The sequence below is a fragment of the Argopecten irradians genome, chromosome 5 (genome assembly GCF_041381155.1).
Source record: "Argopecten irradians isolate NY chromosome 5, Ai_NY, whole genome shotgun sequence".
Lineage (NCBI taxonomy): Eukaryota > Metazoa > Mollusca > Bivalvia > Pectinida > Pectinidae > Argopecten > Argopecten irradians.
The window spans coordinates 39,013,596-39,026,760 of record NC_091138.1 but is presented as its reverse complement, the minus strand read 5'-3'; the positions used below and the strand labels follow the sequence as shown (position 1 = coordinate 39,026,760).

The 13,165-nt window shown below is 38.3% G+C and overlaps 1 protein-coding gene across 1 annotated transcript in view; it reads left to right on the top strand.

The window, feature by feature from the left end:
- The window catches only part of LOC138323797 (zinc transporter ZIP11-like), a 31,268-nt gene that overhangs the window by 14,989 nt on the left and 3,114 nt on the right, over positions 1–13,165 (top strand). Inside the window, exon 9 of the mRNA XM_069268644.1 lies at positions 1,689–1,775. Within this exon, the coding sequence (XP_069124745.1) occupies positions 1,689–1,767 (79 nt within the window). The 3' untranslated portion in view covers positions 1,768–1,775. The remainder of the gene's footprint in view (positions 1–1,688; positions 1,776–13,165) is intronic.

Genomic DNA, 13,165 nt, shown 5'->3' with positions numbered 1-13,165 from the left:
ACTAGGGGAATAAGATTTGTCACTAGAGGAATACAGTAGTTTATATCACTAGGGAAAGATAAAGTGTCACTAAGGGAAGAGAACATGTCACTTGGGGAAGAGAATGTGTCAGTAGGGGAATAGGATTTTTCACTAGGGAATAGTATATGTTAATAGGGAAAGAGCATTTGTCACTAGGGGAATAGGATTTGTCACTAGGGGAATAGAATATGTCACTAGGGAAAGATGATGTGTCACTAAGGGAAGAGAACATGTCACTTGGGGAAGAGAATGTGTCAGTAGGGGAATAGGATTTGTCACTAGAGGAATACAGTAGTTTATATCAGTAGGGAAAGATGAAGTGTCACTAAGGGAAGAGAACATGTCACTTGCGGAAAGAGAATGTGTCAATAGGGGAATAGGATTTTTCACTAGGGAATAGTATATGTTAATAGGGAAAGAGGATTTGTCACTAGGGGAATAGGATTTGTCACTATGGGAATAGAATATGTCACTAGGGAAAGATGATGTGTCACTAAGGGAAGGGAATGTGTCACTAGGGGAAGAGAATTTGTCACTAGGAAAAAGATGGTATCATATTGGATGGGAAATTACATAGGAGACCGGAGTTTGAGGCGGGTGTTATGGCTAAGAAAGGGGTCCTATGGATGGAGTAATGAGTTACTAAAAGAGATACTAGTATAGCTGTGGTGGGGGAATCATATTAAATCACATTTAGGGACTGTGTGACTAGAATAGATAAATGGTTTATCATCAGAGGGATGAGTATAGGTTACTTGAAATGCAGCATGTCACAAGGGAGGGGATGTGTCACTGATCACTATAATGCCACAAGAAACAGGGATATATTGAGTCAGCTTGGGGATTTAGCGATATGTTTGCGATATTTTATTACATTTTTCGTAATGAAATATAAGGTTTTACGGTAAACATTAAAGTGATGTACACTTCACCCAGTAAAAATATCAATTTTGGTTTTTTCACTCACTTTTGACCAATCAGAATGCAGCATTGACAGTGAAAATATCATTTTTATTGTTACCTGATAAGTTTGTACGGGAAAATGACGACATATTTTTGTGCCTTGTACTCTTGAAAAATATCAAAGTTTTCACCTCACTCGATGAAATATTACTGGTATTCATAAAGAAACAAGGAATATCCTTTATTTCATATTTAAGCAAACCATGACTTTTTTTTCTTCTTCATTACTGGTACTGAAAGTTCATGTAGGTACCTAATCACCAACTTCAAGTCTTGAATACGCTTGTTTTCTACGTGGCCATTACTTCAGTAAAAATATGGGGTATCCTTGCACTGCAATTTTATAAATGATGCTATTGTTCAGAACAATCACGTCCATAGTCATTATGTCAATGACAAGTCTTTATATGAACCAACTGGGATCAGATATATAGATATTTTCAAGGCCCAAGTTCTGTCACACCTTCATAAATGATCAAGTATTTCTGAAATATGATATACCTACTCAAATAATGTAAAGTCAGAAATTCATGGTGATTTATATAATTCGAGATTCCTGCAGGATATGCTCGTCATAGATGTATGAACATATTCACAATTGGGATAATTTCCTATGTTAATCAATTTTAAACCATCAGATATTAAACACTTTTAAACTTTGCCAGACTGTTTTTTAATTTGTCCTCCTTTTTCTTTTGTTCCAGTGGAAATGGCCGTCTGTCAACCTGGGGAGCTATTGTAGGATTTGTTGTGATGATGTCTTTAGACGTTGGTTTGGGTTAAAAGTAAATGTAAGTATTGGTTTGGTAAATTTACTCATTCACCCCTGAAAATTCATAATGAACTCTTCCACAAATGAATTAGAAGAGGTCAAATGTGTCTTCAAGGGGTGAATTAGTCTTAACTGATCTTCAAATGTCTGTAATTTTGTATTACCTTAGGACATTGCATCAGGACCTGTATGTTCACTACAAAGTTGTTTTCTTCAAATGAATTTATGACCTTGACCTACAATTGAGACAATAGGTCAAAAAAGTATTTTAACGATTTATCAGAAAATGAAGAATCCTGATAGTGGGACTGTAGCGTATGAATGACCTTATAATTACATTCCAAGTCATAGGGTCAAATAGGGTCAATATTAAATTACAATTATATTTCTTTTCAATTGTCATGACTAAGATACATACGTGTTATTAAAAATGTGATAAAAAACCTATCATTAGATGTGTATCATGTTGGGGATGTAGACCTTGACCTGTATATCTGGTCATAATGTTGAAAAATGGCTTGTTCATGAAACAATTTCTGAAAATAAGATGACTTGGAAACACTGTGAGTTGAGCCTTCCCATTAGTCTTGGACAATATGTAAATGTATGAGTTTGAATTGAATCATCATAAAATGTATTAGTTACCATAGTTACTAGTGTCTGGTTGTTCTGTTCACAAATTGAAAGTGTAGAATTGACATGGTGGGAGAGGGTTGGGAGGGAGCATTTGAGCAAGAACTAAATGGTATAGTATCTGATGATATTTTAGGGTTCATTACTACGCTTCAGACAGAATTTACTTCATTGCAGATGTAAGCCATACATGAGTGAGCCAGTATTTGATGCTATTTATTTATAATAAGGTCTCCCAGCTGATATACACCCTATAAGGTTACAGTACTTGTCAGCAAGTATGTCAGTTGTTAAATTTTGATCTCCTGCCAAGATTTGACACTATTCTATCATTCCATATTCATATCCATGCAGTGTAGGTTGACAGTATGTTTGATGAAATGGAAATGTTCCATTGAAAGTGTCCGGTATTAGATTTGTGCTGGCTATTTCTGGCTGTGGTTGATCTATAGTTGTCAGTGATGTTCCTAATTTTGTTCATTGTTTAATTCACTTTTAGACTGCTGATGTTCCATTGTCACACCTGTCCCCTTCTTTAAGATTACCTGGGGCAGTGAAATTTACTTACCTGGGACAGGTGAGGTGATAAGTTAAATATGTAGATAGGGCTATACACAGTGATGGGCAGGTATCATCCCACATATAGAGTACAGCGCAGACGCCTTTCTCCGTAAAACTTATTCAAGCTTTGTTATATATATTTTGAAATTTCCAGACAGGTGATGTGAAAGCCTTTGGTTGCACTAGGGCAGTGGTTCCTTACATGTAAAGTAGAGTGAGATTGTGGTGGATATGTTACTACGACAATGTACATGTTGTACACATATTCTGAAGCAACATAAAAATTAGTGGAGGTGGGACTCCTGTCTGCACCCCTATCAGTCTGCTGTCTGGCTGGCTCCTAGTCAAACTGCTTCGATTCTCAGACATGATTTATCAGACTCTATCATCCTAGTCTATAAGCCCCTGTCTGTATCCCGCCATAACGAGGGAGGCTGTATCCTATCATAGTCTGTCTATCTACTGTAATGCTCTATATATATTCTATTGTAATTGGCTGTATCAAGTCATTATCCTTTATAACTAGCTATATTCTGTTAGTTAATTCACCTATACAGTGACTGGCTATATTCTGTCAGTATTCACCACTAACTGGCTATATTCTGTCAGTATTCAACTACAAAAGGCTATATCCTGTCAATATTCAACTACAACAGGCTATTATATATCCTGTCAGTATTCAACTACAACAGGCTATATCCTGTCAGTATTCACCAATAACTGGTTATATTCTGTCAGTATTCAACTACAAAAGGCTATATCCTGTCAATATTCAACTACAACAGGCTATATCCTGTCAATATTCAACTACAACAGGCTATATCCTGTCAGTATTCAACTACAACAGGCTATATCCTGTCAGTATTCACCACTAACTGGCTATATCCTGTCAGTATTCAACTACAACAGGCTATATCCTGCCAGTATTCACCTTTAACTGGCTATATCCTGTCAGTATTCAACTACAAAAGGCTATATCCTGTCAGAATTCAACTACAAAAGGCTATATCCTGTCAATATTCAACTACAACAGGCTATATCCTGTCAGTATTCAACTACAACAGGCTATATCCTGTCAGTATTCACCAATAAATGGCTATATCCTGTCAGTGTTCACCTATAATTGACTGTGTTATATCAATATTCAACTATACTTGGGTACATTTATATCCTGTCAGTATTAATTAATTCACCTCTAACTGGCTGTATCCTGTCAGTATCTATTGTAACTGGCTCTTATTATATCAGTATCTGACTATATCTTGTATACTCTCTTGTTACTGGCTGTATCCTCGTTACTGACTTTATTCTACAGTATTTTCCTTTAATTGACTATCCGGTCATCACTCCTCATAACTGGCTGTACCTTGTCAATGACATACTGGGATTGGCTGTATCTTGCCAGTATCCTTCTATAACTGACTGTATCCTCTTAGTATCCTCTAGTTGTATCCTCCCATTGTCATCTTCATGTAATAACTAGTCTTATGTGAGTATCCTCCTGTAATTATCAGTATCATGCCATCATCTTGGTACAGGCTGTATGGTGTCAGCATCTTCTTGGAGCTGAATATACACAGTGTATGAACAGAAGTGTATAGTATAATCATTAGTTGCTTTTTGTATGGTCACTTGTGAGTATTGAAAATTGTTTTAAGTCGTTTTGGTTTCCATACTCAGTACATATTAATGCATTTTGCAGTTACTTCATTGAAAGGGTCTTCGACAGGATAAATTTGTTACACAGTTTGTTAGTGACCTAATACGGAAAAATATTGGGTCTAAAATAGACATTATCAGGCTCGGCTTGGCCTTGCTCGATACAAGTTTATTTTAGACCCAATATTTTTCCATATTAGGTCACTAACAAACTGTGTATAGTATCCTCTTAGTGTGGTGTACACCACACGTGGTGTACACATCCTTTACCTCATGTGATGTACACATCCTTTACCTCATGTGATGTACACATCCTGTACCTCACGTGGTGTACACATCCTGTACCTCACGTGGTGTACACATCCTTTACCTCATGTGGTGTACACATCCTGTACCTCATGTGGTGTACACATCCTGTACCTCATGTGGTGTACACATCCTTTACCTCATGTGGTGTACACATCCTGTACCTCACGTGGTGTACACATCCTTTACCTCATGTGGTGTATACATCCTGTATTTCATGTGGTATCCTCCCATTGTCATCTTCATGTAATAACTAGTCTTATGTGAGTATCCTCCTGTAACTATCAGTATCATGCCATCATCTTGTTACTGGCTGTATGTTGTCAGCATCTTCTTGTAGCTGAATATATATCCTGGTGACATATAGGATTCTTTTCCCAATTGTCAGTATCAACCTCATTGTTACTTAAATGTATCCTGTTAGTAACAGTAACTTAAATAAATAAATCCTTTTAGTATTCCCTTGTTATATTCTGTAACTTTCTGTATCCTGTCAGTATTCCCCTGTTACTATAGCTATATCCTGTCATCAGTATCTTGTTACTTTCTGTATCATATCAGCTAAACTAGCTAAACTACATAAATCAATGTATATTACTTATTATTAGGGTGGTGTAGGGTGGTGTAGGGTGGTGTAGTGGTTAAGCCCCTCGCCTTTCACCTAGCCGGCCGGGGTTTGATCCCCAGCACGGATGTGAAAAGGTTAGGGGTCACCTGCCCGATCACGTGGGTTTTCTTACTATATAGGACAACATTGTTGACCTAACCTGGCATTACTATATAGGACAACAGTGATGACCCAACCTGGCATCACTAATTAGGACAACAGTGATGACCCAACCAGGCATTACTAATTAGGACAACAGTGATGACCCAACCTGGCATTACTAATTAAGACAACAGTGATGACCCAACCTGGCATTACTAATTAGGACAAACAGTGATGACCCAACCTGGCATTACTATATAGGACAACAGTGATGACCCAACCTGGCATTACTAATTAGGACAAACAGTGATGACCCAACCTGGCATTACTAATTAGGACAACAGTGATGACCCAACCTGGCATTACTAATTAGGACAACAGTGATGACCCAACCTGGCATTACTAAATAGGACAACAGTGATGACCCAACCTGGCATTACTAATTAGGACAACAGTGATGACCCAACCTGGCATTACTAATTAGGACAACAGTGATGACCTAACCTGGCATTACTAATTAGGACAACAGTGATGACCCAACCTGGCATTACTAATTAGGACAACAGTGATGACCCAACCTGGCATTACTATATAGGACAACAGTGATGACCCAACCTGGCATTTTTAACTAGGACAACAGTGATGACCCAACCTGGCATTTTTAACTAGGACAACAGTGATGACCCAACCTGGCATTTTTAACTAGGACAACAGTGATGACCCAACCTGGCATCACTAATTAAAACAACAGTGATGACCCAACCTGGCATTACTATATAGGACAACAGTAATGACCCTACCTGGCATTACTAAATAGGACAACAGTAATGACCCAACCTGGCATTACTATATAGGACAACAGTAATGACCCTACCTGGCATTACTAACTAGGACAACAGTGATGACCCAACCTGGCATCACTAATTAGAACAACAGTGATGACCCAACCTGGCATTACTAATTAAGAAAACAGTGATGACCCAACCTGGCATTACTATATAGGACAACAGTGATGACCCAACCTGGCATTACTATATAGGACAACATTGATGACCCAACCTGGCATTACTAATTAAAACAATGACTCAACCTGGCATTACTATATAGGACAACAGTGATGACCTAACCTGGCATTACTAATTAGGACAACAGTGATGACCTAACCTGGCATTACTAATTAGGACAACAGTGATGACCCAACCTGGCATTACTATATAGGACAACAGTGATGACCCAATCTGGCATTACTAATTAAAACAACAGTGATGACCCAACCTGGCATTACTATATAGGACAACAGTGATGAACCAACCTGGGATTACTATATAGGACAACAGTGATGACCTAACCTGGCATTACTAATTAGAACAACAGTGATGACCCAACCTGGCATTACTAATTAGGACAACAGTGATGACCCAACCTGGCATTACTAATTAGGACAACAGTGATGACCCAACCTGGCATTACTAATTAGGACAACAGTGATGACCCAACCTGGCATTACTAATTAGGACAACAGTAATGACCCAACCTGGCATTACTAATTAGGACAACAGTGATGACCCAACCTGGCATTACTAATTAGGACAACAGTGATGACCCAACCTGGCATTACTAATTAGGACAACAGTGATGACCCAACCTGGCATTACTAATTAGGACAACAGTGATGACCCAACCTGGCATTACTAATTAGGACAACAGTGATGACCCAACCTGGCATTACTAATTAGGACAACAGTGATGACCCAACCTGGCATTACTAATTAGGACAACAGTGATGACCCAACCTGGCATTACTAATTAGGACAACAGTGATGACCTAACCTGGCATTACTAATTAAAACAACAGTAATGACCTAACCTGGCATTACTAATTAGGACAACAGTGATGACCTAACCTGGCATTACTAATTAAAACAACAGTGATGACCCAACCTGGCATTACTAATATGATGACCCAACCTGGCATACTAAATAGGACAACAGTGATGACCCAACCTGGGAGTACTATATAGGACAACAGTGATGACCTAACCTGGCATTACTATATAGGACAACAGTGATGACCCAACCTGGGATTACTAATTAGGACAACAGTGATGACCCAACCTGGCATTACTATATAGGACAACAGTGATGACCCAACCTGGGAGTACTATATAGGACAACAGTGATGACCTAACCTGGCATTACTATATAGGACAACAGTGATGACCCAACCTGGCATTACTAATTAGGACAACAGTGATGGCCCAACCTGGCATTACTATATAGGACAACAGTGATGACCCAACCTGGGAGTACTATATAGGACAACAGTGATGACCTAACCTGGCATTACTATATAGGACAACACTGATGACCCAACCTGGGATTACTATATAGGACAACAGTGATGACCTAACCTGGCATTACTAATTAGGACAACAGTGATGACCCAACCTGGCATTACTAATTAGGACAACAGTGATGACCCAACCTGGCATTACTATATAGGACAACAGTGATGACCTAACCTGGCATTACTAACTAGGACAACAGTGATGACCCAACCTGGCATTACTAATTAAAACAACAGTAATGACCCAACCTGGCATTACTAATTAGGACAACAGTGATGACCTAACCTGGTATTACTAACTAGGACAACAGTGATGACCCAACCTGGCATTACTAATTAGGACAACAGTGATGACCCAACCTGGCATTACTAATTAGGACAACAGTGATGACCCAACCTGGCATTACTAATTAGGACAACAGTGATGACCCAACCTGGCATTACTAATTAGGACAACAGTGATGACCCAACCTGGCATTACTATATAGGACAACAGTGATGACCCAACCTGGCATTACTATATAGGACAACAGTGATGATCCAACCTGACATTACGAAATAGGACAACAGTAATGACCCTACCTGGCATTACTAATTAGGACAACAGTGATGACCCAACCTGGCATCACTAATTAGGACAACAGTGATGACCCAACCTGGCATTACTATATAGGACAACAGTGATGACCTAACCTGGCATTACTAATTAGGACAACAGTGATGACCCAACCTGGCATTACTATATAGGACAACAGTGATGACCTAACCTGGCATTACTAATTAGGACAACAGTGATGACCCAACCTGGCATTACTAATTAGGACAACAGTGATGACCCAACCTGGCATTACTAATTAGGACAACAGTGATGACCCAACCTGGCATTACTATATAGGACAACAGTGATGACCCAACCTGGCATTATAATTAGGACAACAGTGATGACCCAACCTGGCATTACTATATAGGACAACAGTGATGACCCAACCTGGCATTACTAATTAGGACAACAGTGATGACCCAACCTGGCATCAATAACTTGGACAACAGTGATGACCTAACCTGGCATTACTAATTAGGACAACAGTGATGACCCAACCTGGCATCAATAACTAGGACAACAGTGATGACCTAACCTGGCATTACTAATTAGGACAACAGTGATGACCACCTGCCTAGGACAACAGTGATGACCTAACCTGGCATTACTAATTAGGACAACAGTGATGACCCAACCTGGCATTACTAATTAGGACAACAGTGATGACCCAACCTGGCATTACTAATTAAAACAACAGTAATGACCCAACCTGGCATTATAATTAGGACAACAGTGATGACCCAACCTGGCATCACTAATTAGGACAAACAGTGATGACCCAACCTGGCATTACTAATTAAGACTACAGTGATGACCCAACCTGGCATTACTATATAGGACAACAGTGATGACCCAACCTGGCATTACTATATAGGACAACAGTGATGACCCAACCTGGCATTACTAATTAGACCAAACCTTGCATTATTAACAAAGCAATGTTGAGGAATGAATTTGCAGCACTAGTTTATAATAGTTATGACAGGGTTTAGGAAACGAAACACTAAAACCTTTTATAGACACAATATAGAAGGGAATGATATTGGCGGTAATAATGAATCTTCATATGTTCTGAACATCATAAAATACAAATCATTTCATAGGTATGACGTCAGTGAAGTTATATATGATACGCTGTAATGTAGATCTATACATAGACACTTTATTACGGGGGAAAGCAACACCTATATACTCCTAATACAAACAAAGGACAGGTGACTGAAGGAGAGTCAGGTAGGCTAGGACATGTTACAGTCATAAAACGTGGGGAGCGAGAGTCACAATAGCTAAATATAAACTTTGGTTTGGTTTGATGTCCTCTTAACAGCCAGGGTCATTAAAGGATGCGCCACGTTTAAATGGTGCAGGAAACCCAGAGTACCCAGAAATGGTGCAGGAAACCCAGAGTACCCAGAGAAAAATCATTGACCTACTGTCCCACATGGCATTGAACTTGCGGAGGGAAAGTGGAGGGTATGTGGCCATAAAAATATGTTGGGACATTTTTAATCACTCAACAGTACTGTTATATAAACAGAACAAAACGGTTTTACTGGATGTCAGTGGAGAGCAAAGAACAAGACAATTTTGGCAGTCCCCAATATATGCTATTTATAATTTTTTAACCTAATTCAACTTAGGTCAAAGCTCAAAGTATACACTACATATTCTAGCTAAACTACATAAAGCAATGTATATTACTTATTATTAGGGTGGTGTAGGGTGGTGTAGTGGTTAAGCCCCTCGCCTTTCACCTAGCCGGCCGGGGTTTGATCCCCAGCACGGATGTGAAAAGGTTAGGGGTCACCTGCCCGATCACGTGGGTTTTCTCCAGGCACTCTGGTTTCCTCCCACACTAAGACCCCTCGCGTGCTTACATCCGGGCCATCGAGAGTGATTTATATAAGTTGTATAACTTGTTTCTCAATCGATGTAAAATAAATAAAGTTTATATTTTTAATGTATATTACTCAAGTGAACATTTGATAAATAAACATTAGAATTTTACTGAGATAAAGTCTTGAAACAAGCCTTTTCTTTGAATGAAATTGGTCAAAAGTTAAAATATAGGTCACAATAGACCTAGTTTTAGAAATGAAAACTGAAACAACTGGTTTTACTGACTTTGTTTGCATACATTGGGTAGAACTGCTTAGGTGATACTGGAACATCAATTTATGAAATTTTTGAAATCAAATTTCAAAAGTTCTTTTTTCTATGGCATTTGCCATTTTTAGAAGAAAAAAAAAATGCATAAATAAATGGCTAAGAAGGTTTTTCTGTTGCATAGAATATTTTTTTACAGAAATTTGTCAAAATGCATTAAAATATTTAAATCATAAACAGAGAGAATAGTATCTAGATATTGTTAATACTTTTGTTCAGTTTTTGTAGCCTTCAGTGAGGAGTTAACTTAGGGATCATAAAAAAAACCTGATTATTTTACAAAATCTTTTGAATTGGGAACCATTCCCATAATGTGCCAGTTAGCAGTAGGAGTTGTCGGCAGTAGCAACCATGGCAACATGAATCATGCTCACGTTTATCAACTAAACCATCAACTACCTATTCTGTTCTGAAGAGTACACACCTAGAGCTATATAAAGACTGAATCGTTAAAAAATAAGCGTTATACACAAAAACTAAAAGGTGTAAAAAAAGTTCAATGTCAGTATAAATAGAATTGGTGCTAAATGAGAGCTATAAAATAGTGAGCAGTTTAATCTTGGTCTTCCGGTGTTCTACATCAACGCTATCATCATATCAATACAGGTCTATTTGGAATACTGAATTAAAATCACTCGTGAAAATAAAAGTGGAAAAATGAGTAGAAGCCCATTCTCTCTGTCAATAAAATTATCTATCAGGAATTTAATAACATCTTGGGTTACGCAACCATTTAAGTTTTGACATTGGTCCTGCCTAACTATTGAACTATAGCTTGACCAATGACCATGCAATAAAATCGGGGCCGCGGTGGACGAGTGGTTAACATGTCCCGACATATTACCACAGGCCCTCCACCTCTGGGATGTGGGTTCGAATCCCGTGTGGGGCAGTTGCCAGGTACTGACCACTGGTCAGTGTTTTTTCTCTTGGTACTCCGGCTTTCCTCCACCAACAAACCTGGCACGTCCTTACATGAACCCGGCTGTTAATAGGACGTTATACTAATAAAACCATAACAATGAAAGAAAGCAGTTGCTGATAATTTAACACAGTACAGATATAAGCCAAAATATTGAAAGTTTAATGAAATACAATATATTGTAAAATGACAGGAGAAAATGTAGTAACCAAGATCAGGTTTTGAACCTGGAACTTCCAAACACAATTTGGATGCTATACTTGTCCTTTCTCAAAGTCATCACCCCCAAATATACAACAACTCACAAGTTTTTATGTATTCTTCTGCTAAGAGTACTCCTGATACCAGAAACAGGAGTTGGCCAACTTTGTAACAGGTGAAGAGAAAATTTAGAGGCCAGCCCTGAGTTCAAACTTAGGGCCTTCAAACTCTAGCCAAATGCTCTAACGGTCACCGATGATTGCCCTAGTCTAATTCCATTGCAATCTTATAATGTTAGAATAGAAAAAGAAATGCAGATAAATTTTCTTATTCAAATCAAGAACAGAAGCTACACTGAGACACAGATCAAATACACCAATATCTATCAAAGATACACTAAGATATAGGATTGAGGCATTTAAATATCAGAAATTAAGAATGATACACTGAGACACATAGATGATACATCGAGACACAGGTATGATACCCAATATACAGGACTAACGCAAGATACAATGATGAAACATTGAAACTATACATCGAGATGTACAGGGATGATACATCGAGACACAGGGACGATACCCCGAGACACATTGCTTATACAGCGAGACGCAGGTATAAGATATTTAGACACATGGATTATACACCGAGACACATGTATAAGATATTGAGACACATGGATTATACACCGAGACGCAGATATAAGATATTGAGACACATGGATTATACGCCAAGACGCAGGTATAAGATATTGAGACACATGGATTATACACCAAGATGCAGGTATAAGGTATTGAGACACATGGATTATACACCGAGACGCAGATATAAGATATTGAGACACATGGATTATACGCCAAGACGCAGGTATAAGATATTGAGACACATGGATTATACACCGAGACGCAGGTATAAGATATTGAGACACATGGATTATACACCGAGACGCAGATATAAGATATTGAGACACATGGATTATACACCAAGACACAGGTATAAGACATTGAGACACATGGATTATACACTGAGAAGCAGCTATAAGATATTGAGACATATGGAAAATACACCAAGACGCAGATATAAGATATTGAGACACATGGAAGATGCAGTAAGACTAAAAAGAGATAAACATTGTGATACAATAGGGTTTATATACTGATATATAGGAATTGAAAAATGATTTTAATATACTACTAGAAACATAACAACAATATTGGAAGCTGTGAGTTGTATGATTTAGATGGAATCATAAATATGACATGCATCCTTTTGAAGATGATATACACCAGATTGCTAGGCAAACA